The sequence below is a fragment of the Galleria mellonella genome, unplaced genomic scaffold (genome assembly GCF_026898425.1).
Source record: "Galleria mellonella isolate WM207_F2 unplaced genomic scaffold, CSIRO_AGI_GalMel_v1 utg133, whole genome shotgun sequence".
In the NCBI taxonomy this organism is placed as follows: Eukaryota; Metazoa; Arthropoda; class Insecta; order Lepidoptera; family Pyralidae; genus Galleria; species Galleria mellonella.
The window spans coordinates 1,920,601-1,941,144 of record NW_026441990.1 but is presented as its reverse complement, the minus strand read 5'-3'; the positions used below and the strand labels follow the sequence as shown (position 1 = coordinate 1,941,144).

The window sequence follows — 20,544 nt, the reverse complement described above, 5'->3', positions numbered from 1 at the left end:
TTCCATAAACAATGAGTAGCATCATTTTTATGATTAGGTTAGTACATACAGAGGAATATTTTGAGAAAGCAATCAATTAGAATCTATTACCAAAATTTTTATCTGAGAATCACAGTAATAAGATCTACTTACTTTAAGAAATGATGGAAGCTCTGCACGCTACATGGTGACCACCTAAACCCTTTCTCGGTATGCCTGAGATCTGACATAATGAAGCCATCTTCCCATCTGCACTTTTCAGCTCCTGGCCCTCCAAGATAAGAAGGTGGAGGACTTCCATCGTGGACCGCTCCTAATCTGTAAGTTTATTCCAGGCTATAAGGGCGTATTATATTTAGTTAACGAAATCAACTAAGATTACCAGAGAGACTTTGTACTAAAGTCGTTTGCTTGGGCACCTCTGTCCCATTCGTGTTTCTACCGAGAAGCACTTGTGTTTGCATTGCTGTGTTTCGGTTTGTAGGGATATGGGAGTAAATTTACAGGGTACGGAGGAATAACATCTGAGTCCTCGGGACATCCATCCACATCCGTCCACCTGAGACGCTGGCGGGGTATCGTGCGTGAAACAGTATATTCTGTTATGTCTATGGTACTGCTCATGTGTATAAGCGACGGTTAGCATTTTCCTTCAGGTGGGGCGTTAGCTTGTTTACCATTTTAAGCTGCATTAGAAAACAAAACAAAAAATTCAAAAGATTAACGTCGAGTCGATTAAAGGTTGTTTACCTTTGTACTCGTAAATGATGACATGTAACATTATGGTCTACGAACTTAGCCTACTCTTTCAAGAAATGTATGTATAAAAAAGATAAACTTTGTAATTTTTATAACAACGTGAGCAACAGCAGAAATAACTATTATGAATATCACGCAAGTATCTTTTCTGTAAATAAAATAAAAATCTTACAAATGTCCGACTTCGTGAGCAGCAACGATGATACCAGAGAAACCGCCGGTATCCTCAATTATAGCTACAGAGTTGACCTTCTCCAATCTCTTGTTGACGACACATGCACCCCCGACGTATGCAAACCCTGCAGTTTCATTGTTATCATTAATTTAACAGCCATTAAAAAGGAAAAATTTAAAAATAATATATTTGTCTATGGATCGTAGGATAAAGGAGAGGTTCTATTCTACTTAAATTGATGGGTGTTAGAGCTACAATAAAATATAATATATTTAACACAATATGAAATAGAAATATAGTTATACCTAAGAAGTTAATATTTAGAATAGGTATGTTATAATTTTACTTAAAATTATATAAATCTATCATATATAGGTACTTACATTATAATTAAACGATGATGGATAGGTTGGTTCTATAAGATATAGTAACATAAACATGCAAAATTCATGCGAAAGCAGTTAAGGCTACCATGCTATTTATAGAAAACACCAACTACTTAATGTTCTAAATAAATAAATAAGAAGATTTCGTGTAACATATAAAATGGAGAAAAAATAGCATGTTGTCATTGCCATATAATGTGATTATAGATTAGTAACAACCCGACATGCAATATTTAGATATACTTAGGTATAGATAGTAAAATGACTATTAATAAAATAGGTAAGTAATTAAAAATTACCGGCACTGCCGGAGAATCCGTCCCTGAGTGCAACTCAGGCAGTCCCATCGTATCTGGGGGGGACAAATTTCTCATCGACGGCGATGCGTTATGCCACGGGTCACGTCATGTCTCCCCTGTTTCCCCAAATGGCAAAAAGAGGGCAAAGGAATGCCAAATTGCAACGATGAATGTTTGTGGAGGTATGGATAGTAAAATAGACGAAGTATGTGAGATGATGAGTGAAAGAAGAATTGATGTATTAGGAGTAAGTGAAACAAAAAAGAAAGGCTGCTCTATTACTACTTATGACCGATATACTGGGTACTGGTCCGGAGTTAATGACTCTGAAAGAAGCAGCCAAGGAGTGGGAGTTATTTTGTCAGAGAGAATGAATGCATCTGTTAAAGAATTTGAATTTGTAAGTCCTAGACTCCTCTGGATACGATTGAAAGTTGGTTTGACCCGTATTTTTCTCCTTTGCGCTTATGCCCCGGATATGTCCAAGCCACCAAAGGTCAGAGAGGATTTCTGGGATAGTGTAAGGGAGATTATGACTAAATGTAAGGAGAATGAAAGAATTATTTTGATAGGTGATTTTAATGGCTGGGTGGGAATCCGTCGCGATGGATATGAAAGGAATTTAGGAATGTTTGGAGATAAAAGAGTGAATGAAAATGGTGAAAGTTTATTAGAAGTATGCCTGGAGAGAAATCTGGTGGTGACTAATACTTTGTTTAGTCACAAACTGATTCATATGTATACATGGCAAAGGCAAACTGAGAGAAGTATGATTGATTTTGTAATTGTGGATGAACGATTGAGAGCGAAAGTGAAGGATACAAGAGTCTATCGTGGTACGAATGTCGGAACTGATCACTTTTTGGTGATATCGAGAATAGGTGGCTTATTCAATAAATGGCGACATCGTCCACGTGTTCGTATGTCAGAAATAGAAAGAGTAAGAGTAGAGAGACTGACAGAAGAACAGGTTCGAAATCAGTATCAAGAAAGATTGAATGAAAGATTTAGAGAGCTACTGAAGAAAGATAACTATGAGATAGAAGAATTTTGGAAGGAATTTAAATGCGGAATCTTTGATATAGCTACTCAAGTTTGTGGTGTAAGTAAGAGGAAGGATGTTAAGATGAGAATGAATGTATGGTGGGATGGCGAAGTGAAAGAAATGGTGGCTCTAAAGAAAAAGGCATGGATGGATTTGTTAGCTACCAGAGCTAATAAGAGAATGCAAGGTAATGTAAGTGACATTGAAAAAATTGCAAAAGAGAAGTATGATGTAATGAAAAAGAAAGTTAAAGAATTAGTAAGCAAAAAGAAAGAGGAATGTAAGGATGAGTATGAAAGGAAATTCTCTAGAAATTTTCGAGCTAATCAAAAGCTTTTCTGGCATTTAGTTCGAACAGCTAGAGGTAAAAAGAGAGATCCGAAAATGGGCGTGATAAGGGATATGGATGGTAATGTTATCACGGAACAAAAGGAAGTCTTAGATCATTGGAAGAGATATTTTGAAAGTTTATTTGAACGTGGAAGTGAAAGAAAGAATGTTGAAAATGAAATAATGGACGAAGAAGTTGACAGTGAAAGTGATATAAGTATGGATGAAGTAATGAATGCAATGAAGATTATGAAATTTGGTAAAGCAGCGGGATTTGATAGAATATCTGCCGAAATGCTTAAAGAAGGTGGAGAAATCATTGTAAACCTGCTGTGTCTGCTGTTCAATAAATGTTGGCGGTCCGGTTGTGTTCCAGGTGACTGGAGCAAAGCTGTTATTGTGCCACTATATAAAGGCAGCGGGTCACAGCAGGAGTGCAAAAATTTCCGCGGAATAAGCCTTCTTAGTGTTGTAGGCAAATTGTATGCTAGGATTTTGATTAAAAGAGTGATGAATGAGACGGAAAGTAAAATTTGGGATGTGCAAGCAGGGTTTCGAAAGGGTATGGGATGTACGGATCAAGTCTTTTCCTTAAGGTGCATAACAGAGAAAACCTTAGCTCAACATCAGAAGGTTTTCTGCGCCTTCATTGACCTTGAAAAGGCTTATGATAGAGTGGAGAGGAATGAACTGTGGTCAACACTGGCAATGTATGGGGTGAGCAGCCATTTGATACGGGCATTCAAATCTTTATATAAGGATTCAAATGCCTGTGTCAGAATAAATGGAGTCAATACAGACTGGTTTGGCATTGAACGCGGTGTTAGACAGGGCTGTGTAGCGTCTCCTTGGCTGTTCAACCTATTTATGGACAGTTGCTTGACCGATTTGAAAGGATCTAATTGTGGATTCAGGATGAATGAGTCTCTGTTTAAGACTCTTTTATACGCCGACGACCAAGTACTTTTTGCATCGTCGGAGTATGAATTACAACAAATGGTGACTATAATGAATGAAGCGTATGCAAGAAAAGGTATGAAAATAAATGCGAAGAAGACGAAGGTAATGGTTTTTGAGAGGAATGAAAGTTTAACGGCATGCCAGATTATGATAGGAGATGAAAAAGTGGAGCAAGTGAGTGAGTTTCTATATTTAGGTTCTTTGTTTACGAGGGATGGGAAGTGTGAAAGAGATATTGAGAGGAGAGTAAAAGCGGGAAACAGTGTTAACGGTGCATTGCTCTCGATTATGTCAAGTAAAAATGTATCGAGCAAAGCTCGCCTTGCTATAATTCAAGGAGTACTGACACCAACACTCATGTATGGAAGCGAATCGTGGGTATGGCAGAAGAAGCATGAAAGTAAGATAAATGCTGTACAGATGAGAGCTTTGAGAAGTATGTGTGGTATTACTTTAAAAGATAGAGTAAGAAACAGTGTGATTAGAGAGAAGTGTGGACTGAAAGTCGATGTAGTGACCAAAATCGAAAAAGGAATGTTGCGTTGGTTTGGTCATTTGGAGAGGATGGATGAAAGAAGAATTACGAAAGAGATTTATCGAGCAAGAATGAATGGAGATGTCGGTAGGGGCCGCCCTAGACGGACGTATGTCGACCAAATAGGCGACGTGCTGAAGAAGGGCCAAATTAAAAGTACCCGTAACCGACGAGCGTGTATGACAAGATTGATGAATGTGGAAGAAGCGAAAGAGGTTTGTTTGAATCGAAGCATTTGGCGTTCCATTGTTTCTGCCTACCCTAATGGGAGACAGGCGTGACAGATATGTATGTATGTATGTAAGTAATTACTATTTTACCATGCGCTGTCTTTAATCTATGCCCACCAGTTTTATAGATATTGTAAATATTTCCTTTTTTAAATATCAAGTAAAAAAAGTATTTCCCGCGTATTTATAAGCATCAACCAATCGAAGTAGGTAGATATTCCCTGCGCATTTTTGAATTCAGAAAATGCCTTTTAGATACTTCAGTAAAGCGAACCAAGATAGACCAGTAAACAAAGTCTAAACTAATACATATAAGTAGATATCACTAAAATATTTCACACGTATCAGCCTAAGATTAATACGCGCTTGTATCTTCGATCATAAACATATGATTGAACGAAACCTCGTGTCATTTAAGTTAAGGTAGGGCCGACTGACCCATTAGTGACCTTACGCAACTTTCTTGCAACTGTAATTGCAGACGTACTAGTGATCTTTTGAATTGACTTGAAGAAGCCAATTGTTACGAAATATATTTACTCAGATACATCAATATAAACTGCCCATAAATGACCAAACATTCAGAAGTTGTTTTAAGTATATAATTATAAGAACCACGTTTTAAAAGTTATTTGAAAGAAAATGCATGCTTTAATTTAATGGCAACGTTTGTTATTTATGCAATAGTTACGTATACAAAACAAAAACTATAATAATTTGATTGTCTGTAGAAAAAGAATAAAATAAAAGATAAAAATAATGATGTTTCTGATACAGAAGGAAAACGCCTAATGAAACTACACTACGTACATAAAAAAAAGTTGAAATATATAGGTAGGTATGTACATAATCTACATGAAGGTGTCCACAGTTTATGCGTCAGAAAAAGTTGTGGAGAGATAGAGAATATTATTCACAAGGTGCGAACGTGTTCGTCGGATCGGATTTAGGTTTGGATAAGGTCCCAATGATACAACGTGTAACAGGGTGTGGGACTTGATGAAAGAAAGGCGTGCTTTCCATATATTTAGTTTTTGACACCCGCCTACCTGCTGTCCCTCTATTGCACGCATCGTTCGCATATTGCCTCCTGCACATGTCTAGTCTGAAATATTATGGAAATAAACAAAACTCAATAAGTACACCAAACTCCCATTCAATCAGCGTGGACCTAGAAAGCGGATTGATTCCATTTTCAAATTAAAAAAATGGGATCAATACATGAGGTTTTTAAATTACTTATCAATAATAAGTGTAAGAACAACATTGTATACATCTATAGAGTTTGTCAGAAACAATAAAAAGACTTGTTGATAAATAAATTAAAACCTCAGGTCTTATCGTGCTACGTGTAATGTAATGCTTGGTAGAACATATTCAGCGCCATTCCCAATCCTTTACCTCGGTACATTAAATAGGAAGCTAAATTAATATCACTGGAAGCCTCTGTTAATGTTGCTGAACCACTCGCAACCATCCTAGAATGGCTTTGAAAATGTAATTTACCAGCAGTGCCTTTTGTACAGCGACCACCCTTCCGTCGTCGGCACATGTCATACCTGTAGGAAATCAGTTTTCGGGACTTCAGTCATTTTCAGTACCTACGTACTTAGGTTATTCATTCACCTTTTAATTTTTATAGTAATACAGTATCTTATGCTAGACCCTCTAAACATGCTTAACAAACTCATTTTTGCATGCTTTTACTAGATGAATTCATTTATTACTTTGACCGTTTGCACAATTATTTCTATTGATCTAGACTAATACACTATTTTTATAGGTATTTCTTTTGCAGAGACTGCAGAATATAGTACTTAATTGTTTTTATCTCATATTTTTTTTTGTGATGGCGCTCAATAATGATAAGTAAAAATATGAAATACAATACTTACCCTCTTACCTGTTAATCCATAGAGCAAGAATGCCAAAAACATAGATTAATTTAAATATAAATATTTATAAAGCAATTTCTCATATCTTTTAAATAGTAGGTAGTAAGTATTTTTAACTATCGCTAACTTTTATTGCAAATGGAACAATTTTCATAAATTAAAAATAAATCAATAAGTAGATGATAATATCTATGCAACTATATATTAATTCTTAATCGTAGTAAATATAAAGTATGAAAATAATTAAAAATACATAAAACCTAGTTTGTTTTTTGAAAAATATAGGTACCTACCTATCGAAATTAGTTTAAAAAATTTTTCTACCATATTTGATAGATATCTATAAAAATCTTATATAGTCTAAGTTAATAGTAGAAGAATAGATTTCTTTATCTATGTTATTGTACTTCACTCATATGTTTTTATTTTAAGCGCAGACTGACAAAGTCATCTTAGTCAAACAGCCATGTATGAATAATTTGCCTTAAAATATCTTTTTTTTTACTTCTTAAAAATTACGATGAACTTACTTGGTGATAGCAACGGCGATATCGTATACAGGCAGTCGTCGCTCTCTGAACAGATACTTGCCCATATCAGTGAGCGCAGCAGCAGAATCTATAGCGTCCCGACCTACCCGGTTTCTCTCTAGGTATGGTGTCGCATCACGGCCCTGCAGAAATTAATGTCAACAATAAACTACGAACGTAAATCATCTCAGATTTGCCTTCAGGGAGAATGGATTGTTGGATATATCCTGTCATTTTAACTTCCACGTGATTACCCCTGGAAACAATTGTAGTTAGTTTCTGATGAATTTGTCACAATGGATCAACTGATCTGCTTGTGCCCCTCCGTCGTATATCAATAGCGCAGCCCTGGTTATCATTTAGTATACCTTTGTTTTATTAGTGTTTCTGTCGTTTAGCAACTGTGACTGCGTAGCAGAAAAATCACAGGGTACGAACCTCTTAGTTTTCAGGAATGGCAAAACACTACTTCCTATTCCTTTAAGTGTTAGATAAACTTGAAGAGATCTCTTAAGTACGCCTTGCTTACATTGTTTCTAATTGTTATTATTATTGTATGTTTTAGTACAATAAATGATATTATTATAAAAATACGAGGGCATCATAATGTCTATATACTCTGTCTTGTTCATATGCTGTTCTATATATATAATGCTTTCTTTTGATTAGAGTTGGGAGTACAAAAATATTTTATTTCGATTGTTTCGGTACGTAAGTATTTAGAATGACCTCAACCTTGTATTTTATATCGTCTCAAATGTAAACCAGTTCAATATTTTATTGATAGTTTATTTTCGCAAAATAATTAAATATACTAAAATAATTAAATAACCGCGATACATATTATTAGTATTGCAGGTGTTACCAAATTATACAAATTGATTCAGTGTTTCTTGGAAAGATCTCGAACTGGTTTTACCGAACAGTCACAAGTATTATACCAATATACATATAGTTACGTTTAGGTATCTGAGTATATAGATTCCTTAGATAGACTCTTAATTAGATTGATTTTGGTACATAGATATACTAACCAGATATAGGTATGTAAAAAAATAATTACTATTTTTTTTATTTGTTAATAAAATTTGTTAATAATGGGATTTTAAACCACAATTTACGTAAACTTACCTAATTAATTTAATTGCTTGTTAATAAAATATAAAGTTATTTAAATCCAACGTTGTTAGCCAATTTGTTTCTATTTATATCAATTTTTATTATACTAAGGCTCCGTATAATAAAAATCTGAAGTCCCTTAAAAACGTATAAATCTTTTTTTTTCGTAGTTAGATTATTATTTTTAAAACTGATGACTTCACAGATAAAACTCAATATAAAAAAAAATATACGATATCAATGAAATCCGCTATTGGTATTGGATGGGATATTTCGCGCCATTTGTTGTTCTAAATTCAAAAATTTTATTTTTGTTTTTGTCTGTTGACCTGCAATTTTCTTCCTATATTTTTTTTTGTTTATATTAATTAATAAAATGGCTGGGGAAGCTGTTTTAAAATATTTGACAGATACAAATCGTCCGTATTCGTGTGCCGATGTGACTACGAACCTCCGTGGAACGTATACAAAGACCGCTGTGCAGAAGGCACTTGACTCTTTGGCCGAAGTGGGAAAAATAAAATGTAAATTGTATGGAAAACAAAAAGTGTACGCCGCTATACAACTTGATAATACAGATGGTGATAGTGATATAGAAGGTATAACGAAATCTGTTATTGACTAATTTATACTTTTGCGTAACTCGAATCCTATACTTACGAATTCGTGTCCTACAAAATATAAACATTTTTATTCATCTTTATGAATGTACATGTAAATTTTTCCTAAGATTATTCGAATTGGGCCTTTCATTTATAAATTACGACGAGAATAAAAATGCTAAAAGAAATGATAACGCCGCTGTGCGAAACATATACGCGTTTTATATTGTTATTATCTTATGTTAATAAAATATTAATTTAAAATACTAATTTATTTTTCTGTCTATACATGCAAAGCCATATAATATGTATGTAGTTATTTCAGATATATGCATTTCTATTATTTATTTAGTATTAATATTCCAAGCTCTGCTTAGTTTGGACTTGATGGTGCTATGAAATATATCTATACGTATTATTTTATTAGACTGAAAAGAACATAAAATAACCTAACCTACAAGTTATCCTTGCACATACAATATTTATGCTTAATTTCATATACATTGGTTGAGTCAATACGCCAGGAGGTAACAAACTTTCATATTTATAATATTGGGTAGTAAGGAAGTAAAAATAAGGATGTTACGATAACATAGTTAATTTACTATCCAATTACCTATATTCATTAGTATATAAATACTGATATAAAAATGTGAAAGTAACTGTCTATCAGTATTTTAAAAGTAGATAATATTTTTTTCTGTACTTGGTAGAACTTTGTTTACATTGTATATTGATATTATTAGAAACACAATTCTACAAAACGAAGATCATTTGACGATCGTTTGTAAAAGAGTACAAGAGTTTATTTGTTTGGTTGCCATGTCCATATAGCTAAATCGATATTGATTGATCTTGCCTCTTAAGGAAGAACGTAAAGTATTTTTAAAACTGCTAATAACGTTAAAATCGGGTCATGAGTCAACGTAGTTTGTAACATATTTTTTAGTTCAAATGTAGAATTTACCTTTGAGGTTAAATAATGAATCAAATGGAATGATGCTTATAGCTACCTTTAATTATCGTACCGCTCGTTAACGACATGGGAATTCATCTTCACACGCTTGAACCTTAATAGTCACGTATAGTGCGGTTTCAAAGGGATTTTTCCCCGCAAACTCTCGGGCTGTGGATTGAACTCCCTATCGAGGTTTTTCCTAGAGACTATGGGCTTTTTAAAAAAGGAATATTAAGGTTTTTTTTCTGAGTCAGAAACGTGCACGTGATATCTCTAGTGTTGCAGGCGTCCATAGTTTACAGTAATTTACTAACAGACAGTCTGTACGCTTGTTTGCAACCTTTGTGGTATAAAAAAGATCATAGTTTTGTACGTCTCTGTTATGTTTTTCTGTATTCCTCCCTTCTCTATTGGGTCAGGTAATAGTCATTTGACCGTACAGCCTAGTCTTATTTTAGTAATGACACCATTGATAACAATATTTTTTGTTATATACAATATCCTGTATTTTTCACAGATTACGACAATCAACTTAAAAATCTGATGCAGTCTATAACCGATAGTACAAATACATTAAAAACAGCTGAAATAAATCTAAAAAATCTTACCTCTGCTCCTACTACTGAAGCAGCTATAAATGAAATAGAAGAAATTAAAAAGCGTTTAGAAAACCATGAAATCAAATTGAACAATTTAAGAAGTTCAACGGAGATTATAAATCCAGTTGAAAAGAATAAAATTCTGAATGATTTTGATAAATTTTTCAAGGAATATAGGTAAGATGATATCAATATTTCTAATCTCGACATTGCTAGGGAATTAATTCATATAGTCGCGTAGGATGCGGTTTCAGAAAAGTTTCTTTCTAAAAAAAAAAAAGGTTTTTCCTAGAAATTACAAATTTTTAAATTAAGAATCGAGCTAAGGAGTCTAATAAGAATAATTTTTATTCAAGTAAAGTTATAAGCATTTTTTAACAATCATTTTTATTCTGCCTTCAATTCAAAATGCGATTTCAGCTCAGAATAACGAGCAAGCAAATTAACTGCTGCTTTTTTTCAAACAAAAGTTACATTTACAATTATTAATTTTTGCCAATATAGACTACTAAACAGTAGAGGAGTTATTTAAATTATTATATACCTAGATGTTTCATTGACTGAGTCTAACTTTAATAATATATTTAAGTATTTAAATTGTGACATATTTAATTACGTCAATTGACAGAAATGCATATACGAGTAGATAGATATTTTTCCTGCTAGTCTTTATTTTTATAAGCTACTTCCAAAAGAAGGACGTTTTTAATTTCCTTGTATTATTCTTCATCTTTAATACTTCAATCTTGACCAAACACACTAATTATGTACCCATTGGAAGTCACCGATCTTTTTTTGCGGAGCAATATGTACTTGCTATTAAAGTGAAAATTATTTTTTAGAAAGCGCAAAAGAATCTGTAATGACATGCTCGAAGCAATATTAGAAGGATATCCAAAATCCAAGAAGACATTGCTAGAAGAGCTTTGTATAGAAACGGATGAGATGGTCAATTTCAAAATTGTTACTAATTCTTACTAACCATTAGTGTTTTTTTTTTTTTATAATAAAAACAAAAATTAACGCTCAAGTTCTAGAACATTATATTTCTAATGTTATTCTATTTTTCACTTTCAAGAGCAATTTGTAAGTAAAATTTTGCATTTTAAATAAATATTTATGAATATACAAACATTTTATTTTATCATATAAGAAACATTTGTATTAATTACATGTACAGCACAGGTAGTTAAGATTAACTTATGTTAAATAATTTAATGTTTTTAATTCCCAAGTATTAGATATTACACCAATTAAAAATAAATACGATTCTTTTCGTTTGATAACATATCATACATACATCACTCACACACACATATATATATATATATATATATATATATATATATATATATATATATATATATATATATATATATATATATATTCTCACCTATCATCACTCACTGGTGTTGGTATATCGACAACGCAGCCTGAATTACCATTTTATTTTCACTCATTTAAAACAGTGAAACGGTTATGCAAACGGATTTGCCGTACGGATATGACTATATGTATGTATGTATGTATATGTAGACGGCCTACAGGCTCCTATTCATAAAAATAAATACAATAATGTATGTAACCATGGACTCACCCTAGATATAATGATACCGGCTATGGATATCCGTATTCTAGGCCCCTTCAGTAATTTATACCGCAAATCGACGCCGTTCCAGAAAGACACGAAGTATCGTTTGATCTGCACGTTGTCGCCTCCATGTAACCTAAAATATAGAAATAAAATATTTTTTTACAAACATAATTACAATCACTTATGTATACAATACGAGTATTCGAGATTGGAAGATATATAAAGAAATCATGCGTTTTAATTAATTGTATGTGAGTTACACCATTTTTAAAGGAGATTTGTTTTTTTTTTTATTTTATTTTATTTTTTTATACAACTTAGAATGGCAAACAAACTGACGGTCCACCTGATGGAATGTGGTAAACGTCGCCTATAGACATGAGCAGTACCATGGACATAACAGAGTATACTGTTTCGCTCATGATACCCCCCATGTGTTACCATTCCTGAGGACTCAGGTGTTATTCCTCTGTACCCAGTAAATTCACGCCAAATTGTTAATTGAGTACTATATTATTGTAAATATTTATAATAAAATAGTTTCATTTTCGAAAATAAATTATTTCTGATCTATTTTTTGTTATTTACATTGAGGAACTTCGAAAGAATAGACGAAAGCGGATTAAGTAATTATATAATAGGTTGACAAATTTAATGACTAATTTTCATGATTTATGTCGATTTATGTCTTATTTGATTCAATTTAATTTTTTTAAAGTGATATTTAAAAGTAATATTTCTTATTCATGAACCACTTTCTTGTAATATACTTAATAAAATCAGAATGCGATTTTGTGCTTAGTCATCTTCATGAGTATTGATTACATCTTATCTATTGTACCAATTTACTTGCATACTATGTACCGGTTTGAAGGATAAGATAGGCTATTATTAGTATATGTAATTACAGAGTAATACGACCTCAAAATACTCATTTTAAGACATAGACACGCGTGAGTGATGCCTCTGCCTCTGTTACATATTCACTGTCATATGCTAGATTGTTCTTCGTATAAAAAAATAATAAATCAATTGCTACGATACCTGTAGCCATCGTAATCGACAATGACTAGTATTTCAGGATATATTACGTAGGGCGCGTCCCTTTTCCGTCTGCTGTGTGCTTCTGTTGATCGCTTTCTTCTGAAGCGCTTGGCGAGGTGATCTGGCTCCATGAATGCTGGGAAAGTAAAAATGAGTCTCATTATAATTTTGATTGATAGAATACTTTAGTCAATATTTAAATTTTATTCAATGTATTTTAAATGATGATGGAATAATCATCCCTCTCCAAGATATAATAAAAAAAAAAGATTAAGGAATAATAGTATTTTTTATTTAAGTAAACACAATTACAAGCATTTTTGAACAATAATTTTTAATGCGAAATAAATGAGTTGCGGAAGATTTCTTATTTGAAGAAAAAAATATTTTTGGTCGGTTGTTTTTGTTGATAGTTTTTGACTTTATTCATGAAACAAACAAACAAACGCATCCTCTTCATAATATTAGCATAGATAGATAAGTCTTTTAACAAACAAGGATTATAATAAACAGTGACACGCAGTTTTCTTTTATTACCTAGACTTTAATTATAGAACAATGATGTAGATTGTAAACAATCGTGTAAAATTGAAAAATGAACAAAGAGTTCTATGCGACAACAACTCGAGTGATGAATTAAATCATCAGCAATCATTATTGTTGACCGCATAAGTGTTAGGTATTTATGTAGGCACTCGAGTTATATTGAATTCTAATGGATAAACACAGAGACATTGTATTTTATAATAAGCTTTTTTTTATATAAGTAAACGAATATAAGTGCATACCTATGTTCGTTTACCTATTGGTACCATCAGGTCGATCTCTACGCGGTCCCCTAGAAATCATCGTGATTATTCCTCATAGAATTTGTCACGATGGACTAACTGACCTGCTTACTGGTGCCCCGCCAGCGTGACAAATAGTGGAAGCGGGTTTACCATTCCATTATTACCCATTGAAAAAAAAAACCAATCGGTATAAACTTAAGATGCGATTTGATACAGCAGCAGTTTGTCAAGGGGTAGTACATGTGTTTCGCGTAGAGTTAATATGCATTTAATAGATTATTTTCATTATATATAGACGCAAATAGAGACTTGACGCTAAACAATATTTCACAAAGAAAGCATTCGAATAATACAAATCTAATTTTAAAATGAGATCATAAAGAACGAAGATTTCAATTTGCCTATTTTTTTTTTAGGTTCCGTATCTCCAAAGGAAAAAACGGAACCTTTATAGGATCACTTCGTTGTCCGTCCGCCCGTCAGTCAAGATCCTTTTTCTTAGGAACGCGTAGAGATATCAAGTTGAAATAAACAAACATAGAACTGATACAAGCCTAAACAATAGTTTTTAGAAATGTTGTCTGTCTGTTTGTGTATATGTTTGTTCCGGCATCACAAAAATTACTGCAATAAATTTGATGTCGGTTTTACAGTTGTGTTCCTGAAAGTCTTACTTAAAAATACAAAGTGTTTTATATTATAAAAGTGGACTATTTCATTGGTTTTCCTGTTTCTAAAATACGTACGAAGTAGCGGACAAAAAAGGTATTTATAATATAAATAGGATTGTAAAAAATAGTTTTACGAACTACTATAATAAGATTTAAGATAGATTGAGAATAAACATAAGTCTGCACGAACGTGATTATCGCGTGGTTGCCAGGTGACACCATTTGAATTAATCTCAATTTAACTTAATAGGTCTTTGGCCTATATTATTAATGTAAATTACGTAATTAATAAGTTTTAGTGAGACCTTACGACCTCAACTTAAGTGGTCTTTTTTGTAATGGATGATAATAGAATGGTAATCCCGCCTGCGCTATCGGTATACACTTGCAGAGCACCTGTGCGGGATGGTAGGTAAAAATGAAAAGACAGGTTAATTAGCCCATCGTAGTGAATATACTTGGAATTCAGCACGATAGTTTGGACCACGTGGAGGTCAACCTGACAGGGTATATTGCTAACAATAGGACTGGCAGTCTGCATTACTAACAACCGCCCCCCCCCCGAACTTAAGTGGTTACTTCTAATAAGATATTATATATATTTTTACGAGTATTTTATGAGCAATTTTAGAACACATCTTGAAAATATTTAATAATTCTATTATCAAAAACGTCTAATAAATTCATGAAGTAGCTAGGTCAATAAATTACGTGCTAAGACTTCCGTATTACCTAGGATTCTACTTAATGTATAATTTATTATATATTAATTTATTTACACGAGTATTAATCGATTTACAATCATTAATATAGATTAAATAAGGCGGGCTTTACAAGCATTTCTGCAACTTGCTTTAGTGTGTAAGTACTTAAGTGCGTATTTGCAATCTATTTTTTTTTAAACTTGCTTGCGTCAGAATATGCTAATATATGGCATAACCGTAAGCCAGCCATTAAAAAAAGCATATAAATCGCAAAAACCATCCATTGTATTTACTTTCAGTTCACAATTTTGGTGGTACTTTTGTCCATATTTTTAATTCAATGAAATCTACATATTACTACGTGTTTTGAGTCTCTACGAGCTTTTTTAGTTAGAACTGTTTAGCGTATCGCATTGGAATACTATGGTAAAAGTTTATTAAATATAAAATATAGTTTGGTAAAAATTTAGTTTATTTAAAATTAAATACACACTGTTTATTAATTGGTAGATGGTAAACTGATTAAATTATAATAAAAATGGTAAAGAATACGCGCCAGCTATTCGGCAATTGTTCAATACTACAGTTTCCAAATAACACAATTTTGTCGTGCATTAATTGTGTATAATATTCAAAAGAAGATTGAGGCCCACCAATTGAGTGACCACCAGAGGGAGACCTTGTCAACAATCGACAAAAGTCGATTGCTTGGGTACCTCTGTCCCATTCGTGTTTCAACCGTGAAACAGCTGTGGTTGCATGGCTGTGTTTCGGTTTGAAGGGTGTGATATGGCGTGAATTTACTGGATACAGAGGAATAACACCTGAGTCCTCAGGAATGGCAACGCATGGGGGGTATCATGGGCGAAACAGTATACTCTGTTATGTCCATGGTACTGCTCATGTCTATAGGCGACGGTTACCACTTTCCATCAGGTGGACCGTCAGCTTGTTTGCCATTCTAAGTTGTATAAAAAAAAGTGATTATATGACTTTCTGTGTCGTATTATTAATGAACTATTATTATACATAGTTTACTATCCAATGAAATAAAGCGCTTGCATAATGTTCTTATTCAATACTAGTTTCGCTGAACGGAAAATCTTAATAATTTGTAATAGATTATGTAGATACTGAGTATGGATAATAAATGTTACAGAATAGTAATTACTTGTGACGAGGAAAATTTTGTTTACGGTTATTACTTACATAAAGTTATTGAGGAAATGCAGAATTCAACATGTTAAATGTACAGACAGGCAGGCGTCTTTTAATTATTCCTAATTATCATGTTATAATAGAATCATAATTTATTTAAAGTTAACAAACTTTAAAACTGCTAATTTGGACCTATTTATAACTTCATATATGGTATACCTTGGCCGTGTGGTCCTGGTATAGAATAGCTCACCTCTTTCTTTCCCGTGGGTGTTGTAAGAGGCGAATAAGGGAGAGCGATGGATGGGCAACAGCGTCTCTCTTAAAACATCACTAAAGTTTAATTGCGGTTGCCAATCCGCCTGCCAAGCGTAACAACTACTGACAAAACCCTCCTTATGGAGCAGGCCTATGTTCAGCAATTACCGGTTAAAATGATGATGATGATATACCTATAACTGATTGTTTTTTAAATATACACACTTTCAGAAACTTTAAAAAATCGTTTACAGAAACAAAGCTGCGAGAAAAAAGTTACAGTTTGTAATTGAATAGAAATTAGTCTAAGTTAACAGGGAAATACCAATAAGGCAAATTCTTGCAAGTCTACAACAAAAAACGTAATACCCCAAATATATTTAGTTGAATAGATTATGGTTCGTAAAATTATGTTTATGCAGTTGATACCCGGAAGATATAATAATCGATAAAACATGTTAAGTAATCTATTATAATATTGATTGAAGATTAATGCGAATAATTAATTTTTAGAGAGTATTAGTGGAGATCTGTTTTTTTTTTTGTAATTGGTTTTACGGCCCTGGATACTGGCCAATTAGTTTGATTTGTTTGAATGTTACCTTTACGTTAAAAATATTCACTCCACACCTATAGAAATAGAAGGACTTTATGGTCACATAATATAAAAGGATTTTATGATATGTTTTATATTATAATATTATATATTAACAATTAAACAATTATTAAGATACTTTTATAGTGCATACAATAACTATTTATTCTTATAAGGTCGTTTATCTAACTATCAATGTACTGCTAAAAGTTCTAATGCTGGAAAGCTGATACTCGTGTATGAAACATAGGTTTATTTTATAAAATAAGCATCGGTTAGGTAAGATTTTTAAAATTTCAACTTAAAGGCGAAACACGACACTATGAATTAAAGTCGCGAGCAACAGCTAGTACATAGGACTAAGTAGTTATAAAACAAATATTGTTATATTTCACAACTGTAATCCCAGATGGAATAAATAATTAGCGTTTGGTCCATTGTTTTTATTGTGATAGTGTCAACTCGAAATCAGTAATGAGGTTGGTTTTTATTTTGATTTGTTAATAAACAATGAAGTTATGGTACTTTGAATATAAATTTGCCAGACATTAACTATTGGCTTTCGCTCTCGTTTTAAAAGAAAAGTATCTCAACTTCCTTAAGTTTTTTGTAGTTTAAAAACCTTGCTTTGTAAATCTTTGCGTCTGATGGTAAATGGTTACTGTAGCCTATGGACGCCTGAAACACTAGGACCCGCGCATTGCTGACCCTGAAGAAACCATAACATACACTACATGAAGAACCCTATACTATAGTCTAAAAGGAAAACCTCGGCAGGCAACTCCTCGAGTTCTCCTTGAGTTCCTCCACAGCCTGAGTGTTAGCAGGAGAAAATTCCCTTGAAACCGCACTGTACATTTATATTCATGCGTGTAAAGATGATTGCCTGTTGATGGCGAGCGGTACAATGTTAAAAGGTGGATTTGGGCATAATTTCAAACAATTCCTCAGAACACAATCCATTATACTAACGGTAGAACTTTGCCTTTCACACCCCTATTGAAAAATAAACTTTTTCAAAATCGCCGTTACCCAACAAGCAACAATGTCAAGTGTCAAGGCCACATATTTTTTCCATATTGATATCTATTTCTATTGTAGTATGAGTCGTTTTATAAATGCTACGTGTTAGTAGACATTCGCAAAGAAACCGGTACGATTACCATAATTGATTAGGTATATCGATTATCTGTGTATACGATCGATTATTCGGATGCGTTCAACTCACGTGCCGATGCGCACGTGAAAGAGATAATGTTATTGAGCAATTAATCAAGGAGTGTAGGTATTTCTGCGGTGTCCCTGTCAATTAACTAAGTAATATTTATGGCGTTAATATATTTATTTACACACATTATTGTTTAGTACCACGTGTAAACTGCGGTATGCGGAAACTGTGTATCTCTAGGTTGAAGCACATCATAGCTTCTGTATTCTCTTTTCTCTACAATCCTTCAAAAGGCGAAAAAAATTTTTTAAAGGAATATTAATTATACGGTTATAAACCTTTGAAAAAAAAACTACAATATGTACAAAGAATAACTTAATTAATTAAATTAGAATAGATTAGATTCTATTGAAATATGATATACTAATTCTTTACACCTATTAAGAAAAAGAAATTGGTATTTTTTCTCTAAAAATTTCAAGTTCACGAGGTTACGTTCACCACATATAGTAATAGTCGACAAATACCTCTTGCTACCCCATCAGGGATTAAAGTCCTGAGAATATTTGTTTATTTTTAAATATTAAAATATTTAATATTAACTCACCATAGTCACCTAAGTGGTCGTCCAATGCTGGATCTCGTTTTATTATAACGTGTTTGGCACCGTTCAAAGCTCGTCTCAATTTGTCCTGGTCATCTTTTTTCCTTCTCACTGAAAGGAATATAATTGTTATAGTTTACATTAAAAATAGGTACTACGAGCATTACATTTGGTCTTATATACATAGGCATATTTAAGGGGAGTGGAGGAAGGAGGGGGCGGGGGAAGACCGTGTCTATTCTAGAATCGTCCGGTGCTACCTTGAGAATTCGATGAGTAAAAATGTGAAAAAACAAACATAAAAACTTACAATCGATTTGAAAACCTTCATTTTGAAATCGCTTGAAAATAGATAATTAATGTTTTCATTTATTATTAATTTCATTTAGAGAATATTTCTGTGATAATTTCAACGAAATTTATTTACCTCTTCATTAAGTTCTATTGTCACAAGCAATATAAATAAATATAAAGTTACTCACACAGAGGTAGTCCAGTGTCGATGGACACCATGTCCGACAAGCTGGCGGGGTCCATGAACATCTCGTCGTCCTGCGCGGGCGCAGTCATCGAGTCGGGGACCGGTCGGATCACCAGGTCGTGACCGATCGAGCCTTCCTGCGCAACATACAATATATGAGTCTCTGTCTGATGATACTGATATGATGGTACTGTTATATTGTACCTTGTTTGCAAATTATTCTATTTATCCTATTATTGTGGGCTTATTTATTTATTTATTTAACACTTTATTGCACCAACATAACATGATTTGTTAAACAATTTTCAATACGTATAGTGTAGTACAAAAGGCGGTCTTATTGCTAAGCAATCTTTTCCAAACAACCTTTGGGCTTAGAGGATGAGTGTGTGCCTTTTAAGCATTGATCCCCCATTCTATACATATAACTTAGTCTATATGGCATGACACCACTTACTTACACCTAGTTTGTGTCCAATTTTTGCGTAAACTGGTAAAATATTTGATTTCATAAAATTACATAGTTTACAAAAGCGATTAACTTGTTAAACAGAATATGAAAAGACAGTGGTTATTAGGCTTAGGAATACCACAAACGGGTGACTAATCGCAACATTATAATATCTGGAACTGTTTAATATTTCCATCATCATCATTATCTCGTCCATTCTCTAGTCACTGCTAAAAGCCTAAGGCCTCCCCCATAAAATGCCATAAGGAACGCTCACCAATAGCCACCTGTACCAATTGCAAATTCCATATATGTATTTATTTATTTCATCAACTGGATGAGCTTTTTATTTTATTTTTAATGGGCGATAATGAAATAATAACCCTACCTGCGCTATCAGTATACACTGGTAGGGCACCAGTGAAGGGTGAAAGTGTGACGATGAAAGCAGGTCTGTTAGTCCGTCGTAACGAATTCCATTAGAATTAACCACGATAGTTGGGGGGAAAGGGATTGTTAGTAATGGAGACTGAGGATCTCATTGCTAGCAATATACCCAACCAGGTCGACCTCCTCGCGGTTCTCCCTGGAAACTATTATGGTTAATTTCTGATGAATTTATCA

General features: G+C 33.2%; 2 protein-coding genes across 7 annotated transcripts in view; one reads left to right on the top strand and one right to left on the bottom strand.

Moving 5' to 3' along the window:
• Nucleotides 1–20,544, bottom strand: part of LOC113511047 (A disintegrin and metalloproteinase with thrombospondin motifs 16) — a 206,258-nt gene that overhangs the window by 6,474 nt on the left and 179,240 nt on the right. For 5 of the 6 annotated variants that reach the window (XM_031912228.2, XM_026894616.3, XM_026894618.3 and 2 more), the window contains 8 exons: nt 19,471–19,606; nt 18,992–19,099; nt 13,040–13,175; nt 11,999–12,128; nt 7,124–7,266; nt 5,748–5,803; nt 911–1,037; nt 133–297 (listed from right to left, as the gene is read on the bottom strand). In XM_031912228.2, the coding sequence (XP_031768088.1) occupies nt 133–297; nt 911–1,037; nt 5,748–5,803; nt 7,124–7,266; nt 11,999–12,128; nt 13,040–13,175; nt 18,992–19,099; nt 19,471–19,606 (1,001 nt within the window). Of the gene's footprint in view, nt 1–132; nt 298–910; nt 1,038–5,747; nt 5,804–6,204; nt 6,258–7,123; nt 7,267–11,998; nt 12,129–13,039; nt 13,176–18,991; nt 19,100–19,470; nt 19,607–20,544 lie in introns of all 6 variants that reach the window. The other variant, XM_026894617.3, reaches the window with a different exon arrangement.
• LOC128202515 (homologous-pairing protein 2 homolog) lies at nt 8,572–11,527 on the top strand. The gene is made up of 3 exons (XM_052903139.1): nt 8,572–8,841; nt 10,320–10,578; nt 11,244–11,527. Exons 1-3 carry the CDS (start codon nt 8,619–8,621, stop codon nt 11,380–11,382), a joined length of 621 nt encoding a protein of 206 aa, XP_052759099.1. The 5' UTR covers nt 8,572–8,618; the 3' UTR covers nt 11,383–11,527.